Here is a 14,262-nt window from a genome sequence, read left to right as displayed (position 1 = left end):
ATCTGGATTTCAGGAAGGCATTCAATATAGAGCTACTTAAGAAACTGGATAAATGCCAACAAGATGAAAATGTCATGGCACAGATTACAAAATGATGATATAAAACCAAGTGGGAACAATACACAATGGAATGGCTTGAAAATCTACCCAACTCTACCAGTTAGAAAGTTTGGCATCTGACTAGCAGGACAATAGGAAAGACAGAAGTCCTTTCCCTCCCAATCCCAGAGGGGCCAATGGCTCTGCTCTGGTAAGAAACCCAACACGCTCCATCTTCCTAACAGCTTGGGAGCTGGGTGGAGAGGGGAAGGATGCTTAGCACTATATCTAGATCCCACCCACCCTCTGTAATTTTGTACTGGGCTTAATGAACATCTGACAGAGGTTGCCTTTCTCTCCTCACCCCCCAGTATTTTCTTTCCTCTTCATTCCTAATACCTCCTGTCAGGCGTAACCTCTCAAGATGCATATCTGCCTCTCTCACACATCCATTTGTCACCCATCCCCGAGGCCTGCCGGGAAGGGAGAAAAAGGTGGAGCGTCTCCCTGCAGAGGGGGTATAGAAGCAGCAGGGAGCTACAAGGATCAACAAGCTGGGAGTTTATAGGGGGCACATATGGCAGCACAGCAAGAGAATGAACTAACTCCTAGCAGTTCTCTGGAACTCTACAGAGCTCCAGGGCAGCAGCAGGCACTTACTCTGGGGGGAGATGAGGAGAGGAGGGGGATTATACTCAACTGAAGAGCAGAATTTTTGAGCCTAGTTTCCACTCTTACTGTCCCCCCACTTCCCTCCCCACTAATCCATGGATTTCTGCAGAATTTAAGATGTAAAAACACATATACAAAGTGTGCCTAACCCCCTTAGGAGTTGTGAAGGAAGGCTTCTGAACATGAACCTATGTAGTTGTGTCCGATCCTACAGCCAGATCACTCCAGGGTCCGCTACTGATCGCTTTCCTAAACAGCACCAGAGGGAAATGAACAAAACTCTCATCAGTTTCTCTGCTGCTATTCAGAACCCTGTGGGCAGCAGTGAAATTGAAAAGAATCGTGTGAATTTCACTCTGCAACTGCTTGGGAAAGCACAGACAAGCTCTGGAACTATTTATGGGGGAGTAGGGGAACTTAAAAATACCCTAGGCTGAGACAGTAGTGGAGACATATCTAATATAATTGTGTGCACACATCTCCTGCACCCCGTGGTCACAACAGCAAAACTACAGCAAAACTACAACCCCCTTCCAGATTAACTAAGCTGTCAGTACCCTTACTGATGCCAGTCACTAGAGGGAGGTATGACCATACACATCATCTAGCATATTACAGATGTACACTCCCTCACAAGAGCTAAGAAGCTGGGGAAAGGGTACAGCAGCAAGGACATTAACTTCTCCCCTCCTGAAAAGGAAAGGTGGTAATGCAACAGAGGCAGTGCTACAATTTATGGAGCTTTTCCTGACCTGCCACTAATGTGACCAATATCCCCTTTGAACCTAATATAACTCTTCTGCTTGTAATACTAGTGTGTGGGAGGCCTCATTGCTAATAGTCCATCTACAGGTCATCTTGACACAGAAGATGGGGGTGTAAAATCCTCCAAGGAAGAAAAAAAGACCCCAAGAAGAAAAATACAGTATGTAGTTCTGGATACGAAAAAACAAAAAGAATGAATAATGAAATTAAATGAAACGATTACTGGAACTGTGACAATGCAGCAGGATCCATTCCAGTCAGGACAGAGACTAGAAAGACCCAAGTTTCTGTTATTTTGAAAATTATTTACAATGTATTTATTATTAGTGATGACCCACAGCTTTGCTGCTCAACATTATGGTTTTATAGCATGTCTGACTGAGGGTGGGCGAATATGTGTGTTGTGCTGAAAGATCTTGTGTTGATTTGTGGGGGTGGTGAATGAGGGGGGTTTGTTATTGTGAGGGGCAATGTGTGTTTGGGTTTATTGAATGTTCTAACTGTGTTGTTGCGTGGGTGGCTTTGAAGAACTGTGGCAGTTGGGCCAAGGAATCCACCGTCTGTGCAGTCTCCCTCATACACCCAATGAAACTGTTGCATTCAAATTAGCTACAGAGTAAGGGTAATGATTGGTTGAGTCATCTCTGATATCAGAATGGTCACGCACTCTTGGCATAACAGATACAAGCCTTACTATATCTGTACACAACACAGGTGTAATTCATAAAGTCAAATGGCTGAGAATTTAAAAATTGGACTATAACAGATTGGGAATTCCAGTGATGACTGAAACTGGTGACATTATGAACAGAAAGCACTCTCAGCCTTGCTTTCAGCTGTTTCCATCACTTCACACTGACTCCATAGACACTCCAGGCTTCAAAATGACACACAGTCAGGTGACAATCCTGGAATCTTCTTATACAAATATATTCCAACCTGTGCCCTTGTGTGGAGTGTCCAAAACACAGCAAAAACACCATTTCTGCCACAAAGTGAGGACAAGCATCACCAAACCTGCTCAAAGGAATTTCACAGCTTCCTGAAGGCCGCAGAGCATGGTGCTGAGTTGGTTCTGTTCACAGGAGTTCAGAGAATGCAGTTAGCATGTCTCTACAACCTTTCTCCCTCAAAACTGCTTGAAAGGGAAGCACCTGATTGTGTTTAACTTCTCCCTACAATCTGCAGTATTAGCTGCAGGCCCTACTTGCCGGGGTTGGTGTACATTTTCCGGGATGGTGGAAAGAAAGACAGGGAAAAATTGTCCCCAACTTCTACATGCTTCTCACAGGCAAGGTTTTACTAGACCTTTGCTTCATGGATCAGGCTTTGGTCTTTCATCAAATAGATCACAAAGCACTTTAAAATTAACAAAGGTCACAACACCCATGTGAGATTAGCAATCATCTCCCCCATTTTTACCGAGTGAGACACTGAGATGGAGAGGTTAAATGAGTGTGCCCAATATCACTGTGATGGGAATGGAACTCAGGTCCTTCAGATTCCTAGTTGTGCACTCTGAACTCTCTCAGCCATGTTCACACCATACAAAGAGGGAAACTCATATTTAGTTTGGTATGTGTCACTAGCAAGTGGAGTTAAAGTGATATAAATCTTAAAGGACACTTGAGCCTCAACTGGCATACAGTGAGGCATAGACACACAGAACCATACTTCATTGGCAGTTAATGTATGATAAATATTCTCTTCCAATAAAGAGTTATTATTCTTTTGATCTTTTGCTGGTTTTATTCAGTGAATGCCTGGTTACTCATTCAGTCCCACTATCCATTTGGTCCAACGACTAATGTATTTGGTAAGATCCCATATAAACCAGAAAAGGTAATAATGCCACCCAACCATCACAGTACTCAGTTCAGGATAGAGGTAAATTAATAAAGCAATAAAAGTGGTATAAGGGTTGTAAGATAAGAGATACGATGAGAATAACTGGAGAGAATAGCACTTATGTAGACTGAGAAAGACGACTGGGGGAGAGAGAACATGATCCACACTACAAATATCTTCCAAGTAGCAATCTAAATGGAGAGGAATTATTCATTGTCCCAGAAGAATTTAGGACATCAGTTCTTGTGTGTGTTCCTTCGTTTCCCAGCCCCACCAACTCCACTGGGGACACAATCATACATTCAGTTTAACTGGCTATAAACACTAGTGACTACTCCTCCAGAAAGCGTACCAGAGATTTTTATGTCCAGAAGGGACTACAGTGATCATCTCCGGTCTCACCTCCTGCATAAATGAGTCCCTTACATCAATTGTCAAAACAGTTATAATGAGAAATACAGTGTTGGAATATTGAGAGCATGTGAAAAGCAAACACAAAAGTGTTCTGCTGTTATTTAAAAAGCAAAGATTTTTTTTTTGAATGTACCTTCTGAGCTATGTCAATTGCTCAGTTTGGAAACTGTATAAATTATGGGTTACACACACACACACACACACACAGAGAAACATGAACATGTTGAGGTTCCTTTGGGCTAGAAGAGTGTGATTTAGTTTAGAATAGTACAGTTAAAGCAGTAAGGTTTCTAAGTTATTGTCTCTTCGTTGTCTTAGGATAAATTTATCACTGGATCAGAGTTTGAACCCAAGACCTTTAAAACTAAAAGAATAAGCTTCAGCTGCTTGAACTAAAGGATTCAGGCCTGATCTACCTCTAAAACTTAGGTCAACCTAACTACATTGCTCACAGCTGTGACCTAAGCCCTGGTATAGACACTGCTAGGTCAACAGAAGAATTTTTCCATCAACCTACCTACTGCCTCTTGAGGGGATGGATTTACTACAGTGACAAGCAAAACTTCTGTCACTTTAGCAAGTGTGCACGTTACAACTGCAGTTGTGCACCTTTAGCGCTTGTAGTGTAGGCATAGCCTATGTCCCCTTGCTAGCAGCTGCAGCAGATTGATTAACTTCCTGTGTGAACCAGCGACTACATAGGGACAAAAGATGCACACTTTTCTACTGTAAGTTATATATAGAATGATTAAGATCAACCTTAAATGCAAAGAGATTGTTAAGATGCAAAACTCCAAAACTTAAAAGCACTATGCATATCCTGTGGAATAATTCACACGTTATGTGTCTTTAAAATTGGTATTTGTTAAAATGGATGTTTGGCCCTACCAAAAACCTAGGGATGAGAGGTTTACTCTTAACTTTCCAGTTGACTGTGGCTTTCCTCAGCAAAAATCTGAGGCATCAGTTTTGCCTCCTTTAAACGTGCACAATTTCACACTTAGCAAAAAAAGAATGTCTGCTGCCTCTTAACTGAATGGCTATTTTGAATACAATTTCTACCTGTCCCTGGATAGGGAGTGTAAAAGAGAGGACAACGAAGAGGCCACTAATATTCATTTATAGAATTTTGGAAGATGTTAGCTACCACAGCAATGAGCACAGCAGGATTACCTCGGTATGGCAGATAAATAGCAAGGGAAAGGGTGAGCAAAGGTTTGATGGTCCTTTTAGTTCCTTACCAAAGGAAAAGGTGGTATGGAAGCACTGTTTCTGTATGAGTGACTGGACGTGTATACTAGCCTAAAGACTACAGTTGTCAGTTAATGGCTCATCATTCTTCAAGTAAGAACTACTACTCAATTCGAGGTGTGCTGGATCTGGCTTGAACTTTTATGTCACTTATTTTTTCCAGAAACAAACCTAAGACCATTTAAGAATGTTATAAACACAGAAAAGTGGAGAATATAGTCCTTTCAAAAAAGAAATTGTGTTATTTTAATTATGTTTTGGTATCTAAACAGTACAGCGGTAGGATGCATGAGAAATGCCGAGAAGGCAGGTTGGACTGAATATATAATACATCTTCATTTACAAAGGTGATTATTTTACCAACAGCTATACCAGTGACATCAAAGACGATACAGTTATTTCCTGCTCCAAATATATAAGAAAATAATGCTAAGATATTGCAGTGTGCGGTTACAGTTGGTAAATATTGATTTTCTGAGGAGGACTACTGCAGGAATAGACAACATCTACATACTGCCTTCATGGATCTCAGTGGTTTACAAAGGGCAGGCAAATCTCACCATTTTACAGAGGAGTAAACTGACTAGTTAAGGGTCTTTAAGAAACGCTGGGCACTCCAACTCCCATTAAAGTTAATAGAACCTGGTGGCCTTCTTCATGTGCCCTAAGAGGCAAGCTGAAGATCACACAGCAGGTCAGCTGCATTTGAAGACTAAGGGCAGAACCCAGGTCTCACGATTCTCAGTTCTATGCTCCACTATGCACTTGACCACCCAAAGGAAATTTACTATAATTCGTGGCTTGCTCTTGAAAAATCTAATTTTCAGAAGGATTACTTTGCATTCTGCTCAACTTGGTGCACATTTAATTAGAAAAAGTCAAATTTAATATGAAAATGAGCATTCTAACGTGAACTAATTGAATGAAATCATGTCCTATACAAAACTGGATTTATCTGTTACCATCCCTGCATGTCATCTTTACAATACAGTATGAACAAGTTCAGTACAAAGAGCAAAATTAATTCAGTCCTATGAGCTAAATTTATAATGTATTGCAATTACTGGAAATAAGATGCAGTACAGAAGCTATTTTCAATATTGTTAGTAAAGTAAAATGAATGTTCTGCCTGAATCCTTTTTCTAGTAAATCCTTTTTCATAGGAACAGAACCCACTCAAAATTAACTCTCCCTGTGTGAATATATGGCAGCTGCCATCTTCAACATCTGTACATGCGGACATTGAATTGACTCCACAATGAAGGAGCAGCTGTCTCTTCATGCTTCAAGCCAAACTTTAATTAATGGAGTTTAAGAAGAAGCTTTCCCTGTGGACAGGTTATTCCATAACTACTTACTGCAGGATTTTTTTGAGCATTCCTATGAAGCTACTGGTCCTGTATGCTGTCAGAGACAGGACTAGAGGAACTAACAACCCTATTTAATATGGCAGTTTCTATGTCCACAACATTAACTATTCTGGCACTTGTACAGGTATTACCATCCATCTTACAATTAATTCATTTTGATACAGTACTGTTCTACTGATTTGCAGATTAACTGCAGATGAGACCCATACCCAATAAGGGGAGCTGTTATATGGCAGTGAGGAAATGATTTGTAGCAGATAAATTGTTTACTGACAACAGATGTAACTGACTATTTACACTTCTGCAAATGTGTCTCATTCTACCAAGATGCAAGAAAAGTAAAAACTCTGAAATAAATCATTGATATGGGAAGAGTAACCAGCTTTCAAATCTCCCCACTGTATTTTTCCACTAAATGCATCCGATGAAGTGAGCTGTAGCTCACGAAAGCTTATGCTCAGATAAATTTATTAGTCTCTAAGGTGCCACAAGTACTCATTTTCTTTTTGCGAATACAGACGAACATGTCTGCTATTCTGAAACCTGCTTTCTCTGCTAACTCTCAAAGAAATGTGGTATCTTATGCTACACTGCCCCAAAAGAGATAAGAGAACGACATCTCTCTCCACTCTCAAACCTGCACAATGTACTGTAGTTCTCTGTGTGTTGAAATGGCATAGAAAAATTAACACAGTTTAATTGACTTTACTTATCATCCAAGCATCTTCCATTTCCTCATAAATAGGAATCTTAGCACGTTTAAGGTGTTACCGAACTGTAAGTGCTGCCCAAATATAAAAAAACCCCAACAGTCCCTAAAAGCTCACACTCTAAAAAGATAAGACAGAAAAATCAACATCTTTAGAAAGAGGTGTACACTTCCTTGTTGCTTTAATTCCTCTTTCTGCCTCTGCAACCCTCACCCTCTTCCCTCCTGCCACCTTTATGTCTAGATGCCAAAGTCAACCTAAACTCTCATTCCTGCCATGATGCACCCTCCTGCCAAACTTAGGGCATATGTGTTACAGCCCTTGCTGAGTCTCCTCTAGTACACAATTACCAGTCTTGCGATCCCACAGGCTCTCAAGCCACCTGGTTCTGCACAGCGTCTAGCAATCTATACTGTCTCTGGTTCTGGCCTCTTAGGCAAGCTTCAGGGTTCAGATTCCCTGTCTGGGACCCCTTCCTTGGGATGTAGGGCCCTGCAAGTCCAACTTCCCTCATCCCTGACACCAGTGCTGACCTTTCCAGCCCCCCTCATAATTAAGGCAAGCCCTCTCTAGAGGTCCACCCTCATGGGCACTCAAGATTCTGTTTAAACAAAGCACAAAAGCCTCACAAAGAAGTTTCTTAAAACACACGTGTAACCACATCTTACTTTACTCTGAAAAAGCATACTAGAATTACAAATCTATGGAGAAAACACACACACCTGAATGCAATTCCCTTCCCCAGAGTCCTCTCTATTCTTGAGTCTTTTGGGGGTTTTTAAGGTGCTTCCTTCCCCCACACCTTCTTTCACGGACAGCCATGAGGCATTCCAAGTGGTTCCTTCGTACGGAGATAGACAGCTTTGTCTTCTTCGGTCCTGTGAACTGCTAGACGGTTGCTTAAGAGGTGTAGGAGGCAAGGCTTCAAGAAGCAAGCTGAATGTCCCGCAGTTCAAATGGGCAATTAACAGCCCCTTCCACCTTCCCATCCAGGTGGTCATGAAGGAACAAATCAGTCTTCAGAGGGAGGTCTGGGAGCTTAAAATGGGAAGCCCCCAGCCCTTTTTTTGATTGCACAGCTAGAAACTATGGATGCTGGTATCCATCTGCAGAGCCTGAAGAGGTTTTGGGCAAGGTAGGTATTGAAAAAGGATAGGCGCAGCCCACTGTCACCACCTGCCCAACAAACAGATAGCTGATTTTGCCTGGGAGGCAACTAGTGATCTCCCCATCTCATCCTCTGAAGACTCTTGTTCTACCTGAGAGAGAAGAGATTTTGTTATGTGGGAGAACAAGTAACATTGTTCTGGGGTGATCCTCCTCGAGTTGTGTAAAGAATAGAAAATAGGTAGCAGAAGGGACTGAAGACAGACTCTTATCTGGACCAACCCACTAACTCGCCCTCTCCAGGGCACTCCGTATCTAACAGGAGGAAAATGAAGGATGAGATTTTTTTTTCCTGCTCCTGGGTCAGAGAAGACAATGAAAGATGGGGCCAGGAAGCCCACCCGCTGAGGAAGTGGAGAGCTTTTGAGAAGTTCTTTTGGAGGAGAAACCAAAAGATTCCTTTATAAAGGAAAATAGGAAGGCAACACAGGCCCCCTTGATCCCAGCACCCACTCCTAGATGAGGAGACAAGGAGAGGAGGGAGCCCTACTTCCAACATGTAATCTTGCAAACTCCTGCCTGACACCGGCGTTCTCTTTGTAAGTTACCTTCTTGGGTATCTAGAAGGGCTTGTAAGCTGTTCCACTGAACCTTTGGTGACCTACTTTAGTAGAGCGTGTTCATCTAGATTTTAGCCACTCACATTCATGCTTGGGCCTGGAGCTACCACAGCAAGATCACAGCATGAGCAGAAAGGAAGAGGGAGCATGGGCAGAACAGACCTGCTTCTGAAGATTTCAGGGGAGCAACACCTGAGGGACAGCTTTCTCCATGAGGAAATTTTCTTTGTCCTCATCTGCATTATGTCACTCCAAATCTCTCCTGAGACCTGGAAGAAAGATGGTGCCTCAACAGAGAGGTACCAGGATCCGCTGCTCATAATGAGGCAGGAGGAACATCTGGGGAAGCTGCCTGTATGCCAAGAGAAGATGGAACTGACCACAAACAGTATATCCAAGACTGGTTACCACCCGTCTGATTGACAAAGAAGGTAGAATTAATCTCCCTCTACACTGGTGGAAGACACACCCCAAAAGTAGCATCAGTTCATTAGGTAGGAGAGAAGCATGGGCAACAGAAAGAAAAAAGGAGGTGGTTTCATTTGGCAAAAGGACTCTGAACGGAGATAATATTATTAGTTGGCGCACAGTTTATGTGTAAAATGTACCACATCTCAGCCTTAATGCTTTATTGCTTCCCTGCTAACAGGAAAACTGAAAGTGTGCCCAATTCCCGTGTCTGATTTGCAGTAGTGTCTTGCTCTTTAATCAGCAGAAGGAAAAGGGACAAAAGAAAGAGAATCTCACCTATAAGTCTCCTCCTCAGGGAAACAAAGAGTATTGGAGTGTCAGGAAATAAGGGCTTCTAGACAGGAGCTGAACAGTGAGTCTAGCTTACATTTCTATATTTACTATCACATCTCTTCAGATTTTCTGTTATATCAATTCTTTTATCTGAGCTTCCCATTTCTCTTTTCACTAGACTGAGTTGGTTTTCTAGTAAACTGTTAGTTTCCATTTTATCAACTATAATCATTTGCTCAATGTTTTTAATAAAAATTTTGAGAACTGTTGATAAATTTCATTATTTTTTGAAAAATTTTAATTGTATTTGTCAAGTTTTTTTTAAAAAAAAAAAAGTAGCTACACTTTGATTAAAAAAAATATTTTAAAACTTTGGACCAGCTCTAAAAATTGTAAAGAATACGTTGGCCTCCCACCCCAAGACTTGCACCCATGCACCTGTCAGCTCCCAGGGTAGTATACAACACTGAGGGTAGCAGAGCTATATGAAACCTTCCTCTCTGTTGCAGGTCTAGGTCATGGACAGTGTCTCAGTGACTCGGCCTGGTGCTCATCCTTCCTCCACTAGCAGGTTATAGTCTGCCACTTTATAAGGAAAGAAGTGGAACGGGGTAGAACAGCCAGCAGATGACTTCTTGGAGACAAATGGAAAGCCTAACTTGCCCCACTTTAGCAGAAGGCAGGGCATATATTCCCCTCCACTATTTTCTCAAGTGTCAGCAGAACCCTTGCTTCCCCTTTAAGTGGCATGCATTTATTATCCCTACCATCACCATGCTCATATGAGGCAAGGGAACCACCAGCTGCCTCCCATAATCAGTCTACCACTGCTGGAGCCAGAGGGGACTTAGGATAGGAGGATAATGAGGTAACATAGTCCTGTGGATAAGACACCAGTCTGGAGCTAAGGAGACCAGGGTTCTATTCTTGGCTAAACCACTGATCTGCTGCAACAACCTGGGCAAGTCACTTCACCTTTCTCTTCCCCCACCCACCTTTTGTCTGTCTATTTAGACTGCAAGCTCCTTGGGGCAGAAACTACTTCTCACTATGTATTTGTGCCTCACCCAGCACAATAGTGCTGTGATAATGGCCAGGGCCACTGTAAAACAATCTCCCTCTCACAATTGAGATTCTCAGCAGAGAAGCAGCTTCTAATTCAGCCTACTCCTGGTCATTATAGGGTACCCTCCCAAAACATTCACAGGCAAGTTTGGACAGTGTCAGACATGAAATACGATCTAAAAATTAAAGTACTGAAGTGTTACTTAGTATCCAGCAGCAGCAGAAGCCTGGGGTTTAATTTATGGTCTTGTCTTAGATCTAGTTGAACCCGCACTTTTAGACACTCACCAGACTGCTGTTAGAGGATCCAAATACTTAATTAAGCCTCCAGAATCTGAACAGGGTCCAGGCACTGCTCTGCCTGGGATCTCTACACACACACTCAGGATGTAAATTTTCTAGTTGGCATCCCCACTATTCCTGAGAGCTGAGTTCTTACAGTCCAATTACCTAGTCCCTGGGACCAGAATGCTAGCCATGAGGGCACTCTGGATTTAAATTTACCTCTTATGTGGCATACGATAGGTGTAGCAAGTAATACACACAGGATTCTGAAACATACAGCATAGCATGGCCCCCTGTTTCTCCAGACACTAAGCACAAAGGCTACATTTTGTTATCCATTACTGTCTGGTGTAATTCTGTTCTCCAGGAGAAATACGCATTTCTGGATAATTTTTTCCCCCTTTAAGTTTGACTTCTAGTTGTTTTTAATTAAAAATTTCCTTGGACATATTTTACCATGCTGGACATCAAAATTCAGTTTATTTTCATTCTTATTATCTTACACTTTCCATTTTTTTATTTTTAATCCTTTCATTAGCTCTTTTAGCATGCGTAACTAGAACATCAGGCCACTATAGGGTTATGCCTTGAAATTTCCTAATTGTATTACTTCTGTTATCTGCTTTAAAAAAAGTTACGTTTTTTGTTTATTTTTTTAAGTCTTAATACTTCCACTGACTTTTATCCCAGTGGGCAATATCAAGATATAGTTCCATTGTCTGACTTTTGTTTCCTTATTTTTTAATTTCTTTTCCTAGTTTCATTATATATAAAAACTGGTTACATACAAGTCCCAAGGAAGCCAACAAAAGACTAAAAGATGCCTTTTGAAAACAGATACGAAGCCCATGCTTTTCAAAGCCAAATCATTCATGATGCCTTGATAGAGGATAAATAGTTACGTTGCCTAAACAAATTTCATGAATCATTTTAATATGGATTTTGGTACAGAAGAGAGCACTAGGAGCGAAAAATCATTGTTGCTGCCAAGGCATTACATTTGCAAGAAAAAAAATCCCAAACCCAAACACCTTGCAGAATTATATATGTGACCCAAAAGCCACAATAAAAAATATACATGACAAGAAAAATCACTGCACGGAGTACAAAGGACACCTGACTGGTAGGTAGATATGGATCAGGGCACTGAAGAAAATTCAAATACTGAACTATTTTGCTTTTTAGAGAGGGATTTTTGCAAGAATTAGAGTGACATTTAGGGGGTAAGCTCTGAAATATTTCCTTTTTGGAAGGCAGTGGCCTGTGTTTAAAAAAAAGGAAGTCTGGATGAGAAGGCAGAGGGATTAAAACAGCAGCTCAAGCTGTGCTCTTTTCTTTCATGACATGAAAACCACATTTTCTCTTCCACTTGTCACACACTGGTGCAAGGTTATCATATTATCACAGCATGGGGACAAAACAAAATTAGATACACAATCTGTTCACAGGACTTGAGCAAGTGGACAATAAGTTTCTGCTCTCAAACACCAAATCATTTGTTGTGACCTCATTTGCAGTGCAAGCTTTCTACTAAAAAATCCTCAAACGATTCATTGTGCCACAGAAACAAATAGCTGTGGGTTGACCTGATGTATATTTGTGGAGTGCTCCAATGTCATTAAGGTTATCAGAACTCAATCCCTCAAAATATGCCTAGCAGGAGCTCTGATATTAATATTAATAAACAGTACTTCTTCAGCATTTTTAATCTTCAAAGAGCTTTGCAAACAATTAGTTCATTGTACAGGGAATGCACTTAGTAAGAGGAGGAGGATTGACTTACTTTACTCTCAAATAGCCTCTTCAGCCACTGCTTGGAGCAGGGTTGACAGGCTTTCGAGAGATGAAAACTAGATGAAAGGGCAAGGCAATGGAACAGAGAAGAGTAAGATCCTAGTGGATTCAACACTTAAGCAAAAGTTCTATTTACGTGCCTGAAAAAAACCCATTAAATTATCTGTTAAACTAGGAACTTACTTCCTGGCAATACTGCAGAATCCCTTCTTTTGTGCCAATGCAGGTCTTGGTCCCTGAGGGGTCAGATTCCCATTTTCCATTCTGAACATTCATATGCATATTGAGTTTGCCACAAAACATGGCAATTTGAGGCTCTGCCAACAAGCCAGCGTTTCCATCAGTAGGCACCTGGAAATAGGAGGAGAACATTGTTATTAATTATTGAAATTTCAATCCAAGGTGGTAACAGTTCAAATGAACTGGAATCAATAATTTCTGCTAGTCTATGCACAGAGATTTGGGAGATTAAAACAAAAATCTCTTGAGTAATTCAACACACAACAAACTCAAGACATGAGAGGTTTTAAATTGAAAACTCTTTGGGGCAGGGATTGAATTCACTGTCAGCTTGTCTAGACTAGGATAAAAGATATATGTAGTTAACACACACTGGGTAACAAACATGTTTTAACTTCAGCTGATCAAAAATGGGGAAAGTTTTCATAAAACTTTGGCCCCTTTTTATTAAAAAAAACTCTGAAAATTTTCAACCAGCTCTATTTAAATTAACACTTTTTAAACACTTCTGTAGACAGGATAAGGCATATTTTAATATGTGTTAGCTGGTACGATAGAGGTGAACTCAAGCTTCCACCAAAGTTTCTAAAATACAGTTTACCTGGACTACACAAGACACTTAAAATGTGCTAGCTAAAATGTGTTAGCAAACACATTTTAAAATACATTTCTTATCCTACTGTGGGCAAGCCCAATATGTCTTTACAATGCTTGGTACCCTGGGCCCCCCCCCCCCGTCTACTTGAAGCATCTAGGTGTTAATAGAGTACAAATGACGAACAAAAATTAATACCACCCCCCTCCCCCAATGCCTGTGTAATTGCTGAAGGGAATCACATGTGATGTTGTGTAGACTCTATTTGAGATATATATAGATATATATATATATATATAAATGAGTCAACAACCACAACAAAAAACCTTAAAGTTGTTATATCATAACTATTCACTGGGGCACAGTTAAAGATGGCCTGTGGAGCTTTATTTAGAAATTCCCTCATTTTTAAATTATTTTTCCTGTAATGATGTCATTTTATATTAATAGGATATTTACATAAAACTTTAAATATCTGAAAGTTTCTGTTTGGCCATTTATATATATGCATCTTACATTCAGATACCATGTGAACCCCCAAGAATTTCGAAATGCCTTATAAACCAGTGCTTTCAGAGACTGCCATATGTTCTATAAACATCCTTCTGTCTAGAACTTGTCTCCTTAAGTAACTCAGTACTAAACTTCTTCAAAGCTGAAATCACCCTCAAGATGCTGATTGTGCAGTGAAACCATGTGACAGGAGACAAATCAGTTGTTTGAAATGAAAGAATCAGCAGATA

The 14,262-nt window shown here is 40.8% G+C and overlaps 1 protein-coding gene across 4 annotated transcripts in view; it reads right to left on the bottom strand.

Moving 5' to 3' along the window:
- The window catches only part of APP (amyloid beta precursor protein), a 294,805-nt gene that overhangs the window by 209,521 nt on the left and 71,022 nt on the right, over nucleotides 1–14,262 (bottom strand). For all 4 annotated transcript variants that reach the window (XM_048868071.2, XM_048868062.2, XM_048868089.2 and 1 more), the window contains exon 2: nucleotides 12,868–13,035. In XM_048868071.2, coding sequence (XP_048724028.1) covers nucleotides 12,868–13,035 — 168 coding nt within the window. The remainder of the gene's footprint in view (nucleotides 1–12,867; nucleotides 13,036–14,262) is intronic.

Source organism: Caretta caretta, chromosome 1 (genome assembly GCF_965140235.1).
Source record: "Caretta caretta isolate rCarCar2 chromosome 1, rCarCar1.hap1, whole genome shotgun sequence".
Lineage (NCBI taxonomy): Eukaryota > Metazoa > Chordata > Testudines > Cheloniidae > Caretta > Caretta caretta.
The sequence above is the reverse complement of the archived record's forward strand: the minus strand, read 5'-3'. Positions and strand labels throughout refer to the sequence as shown.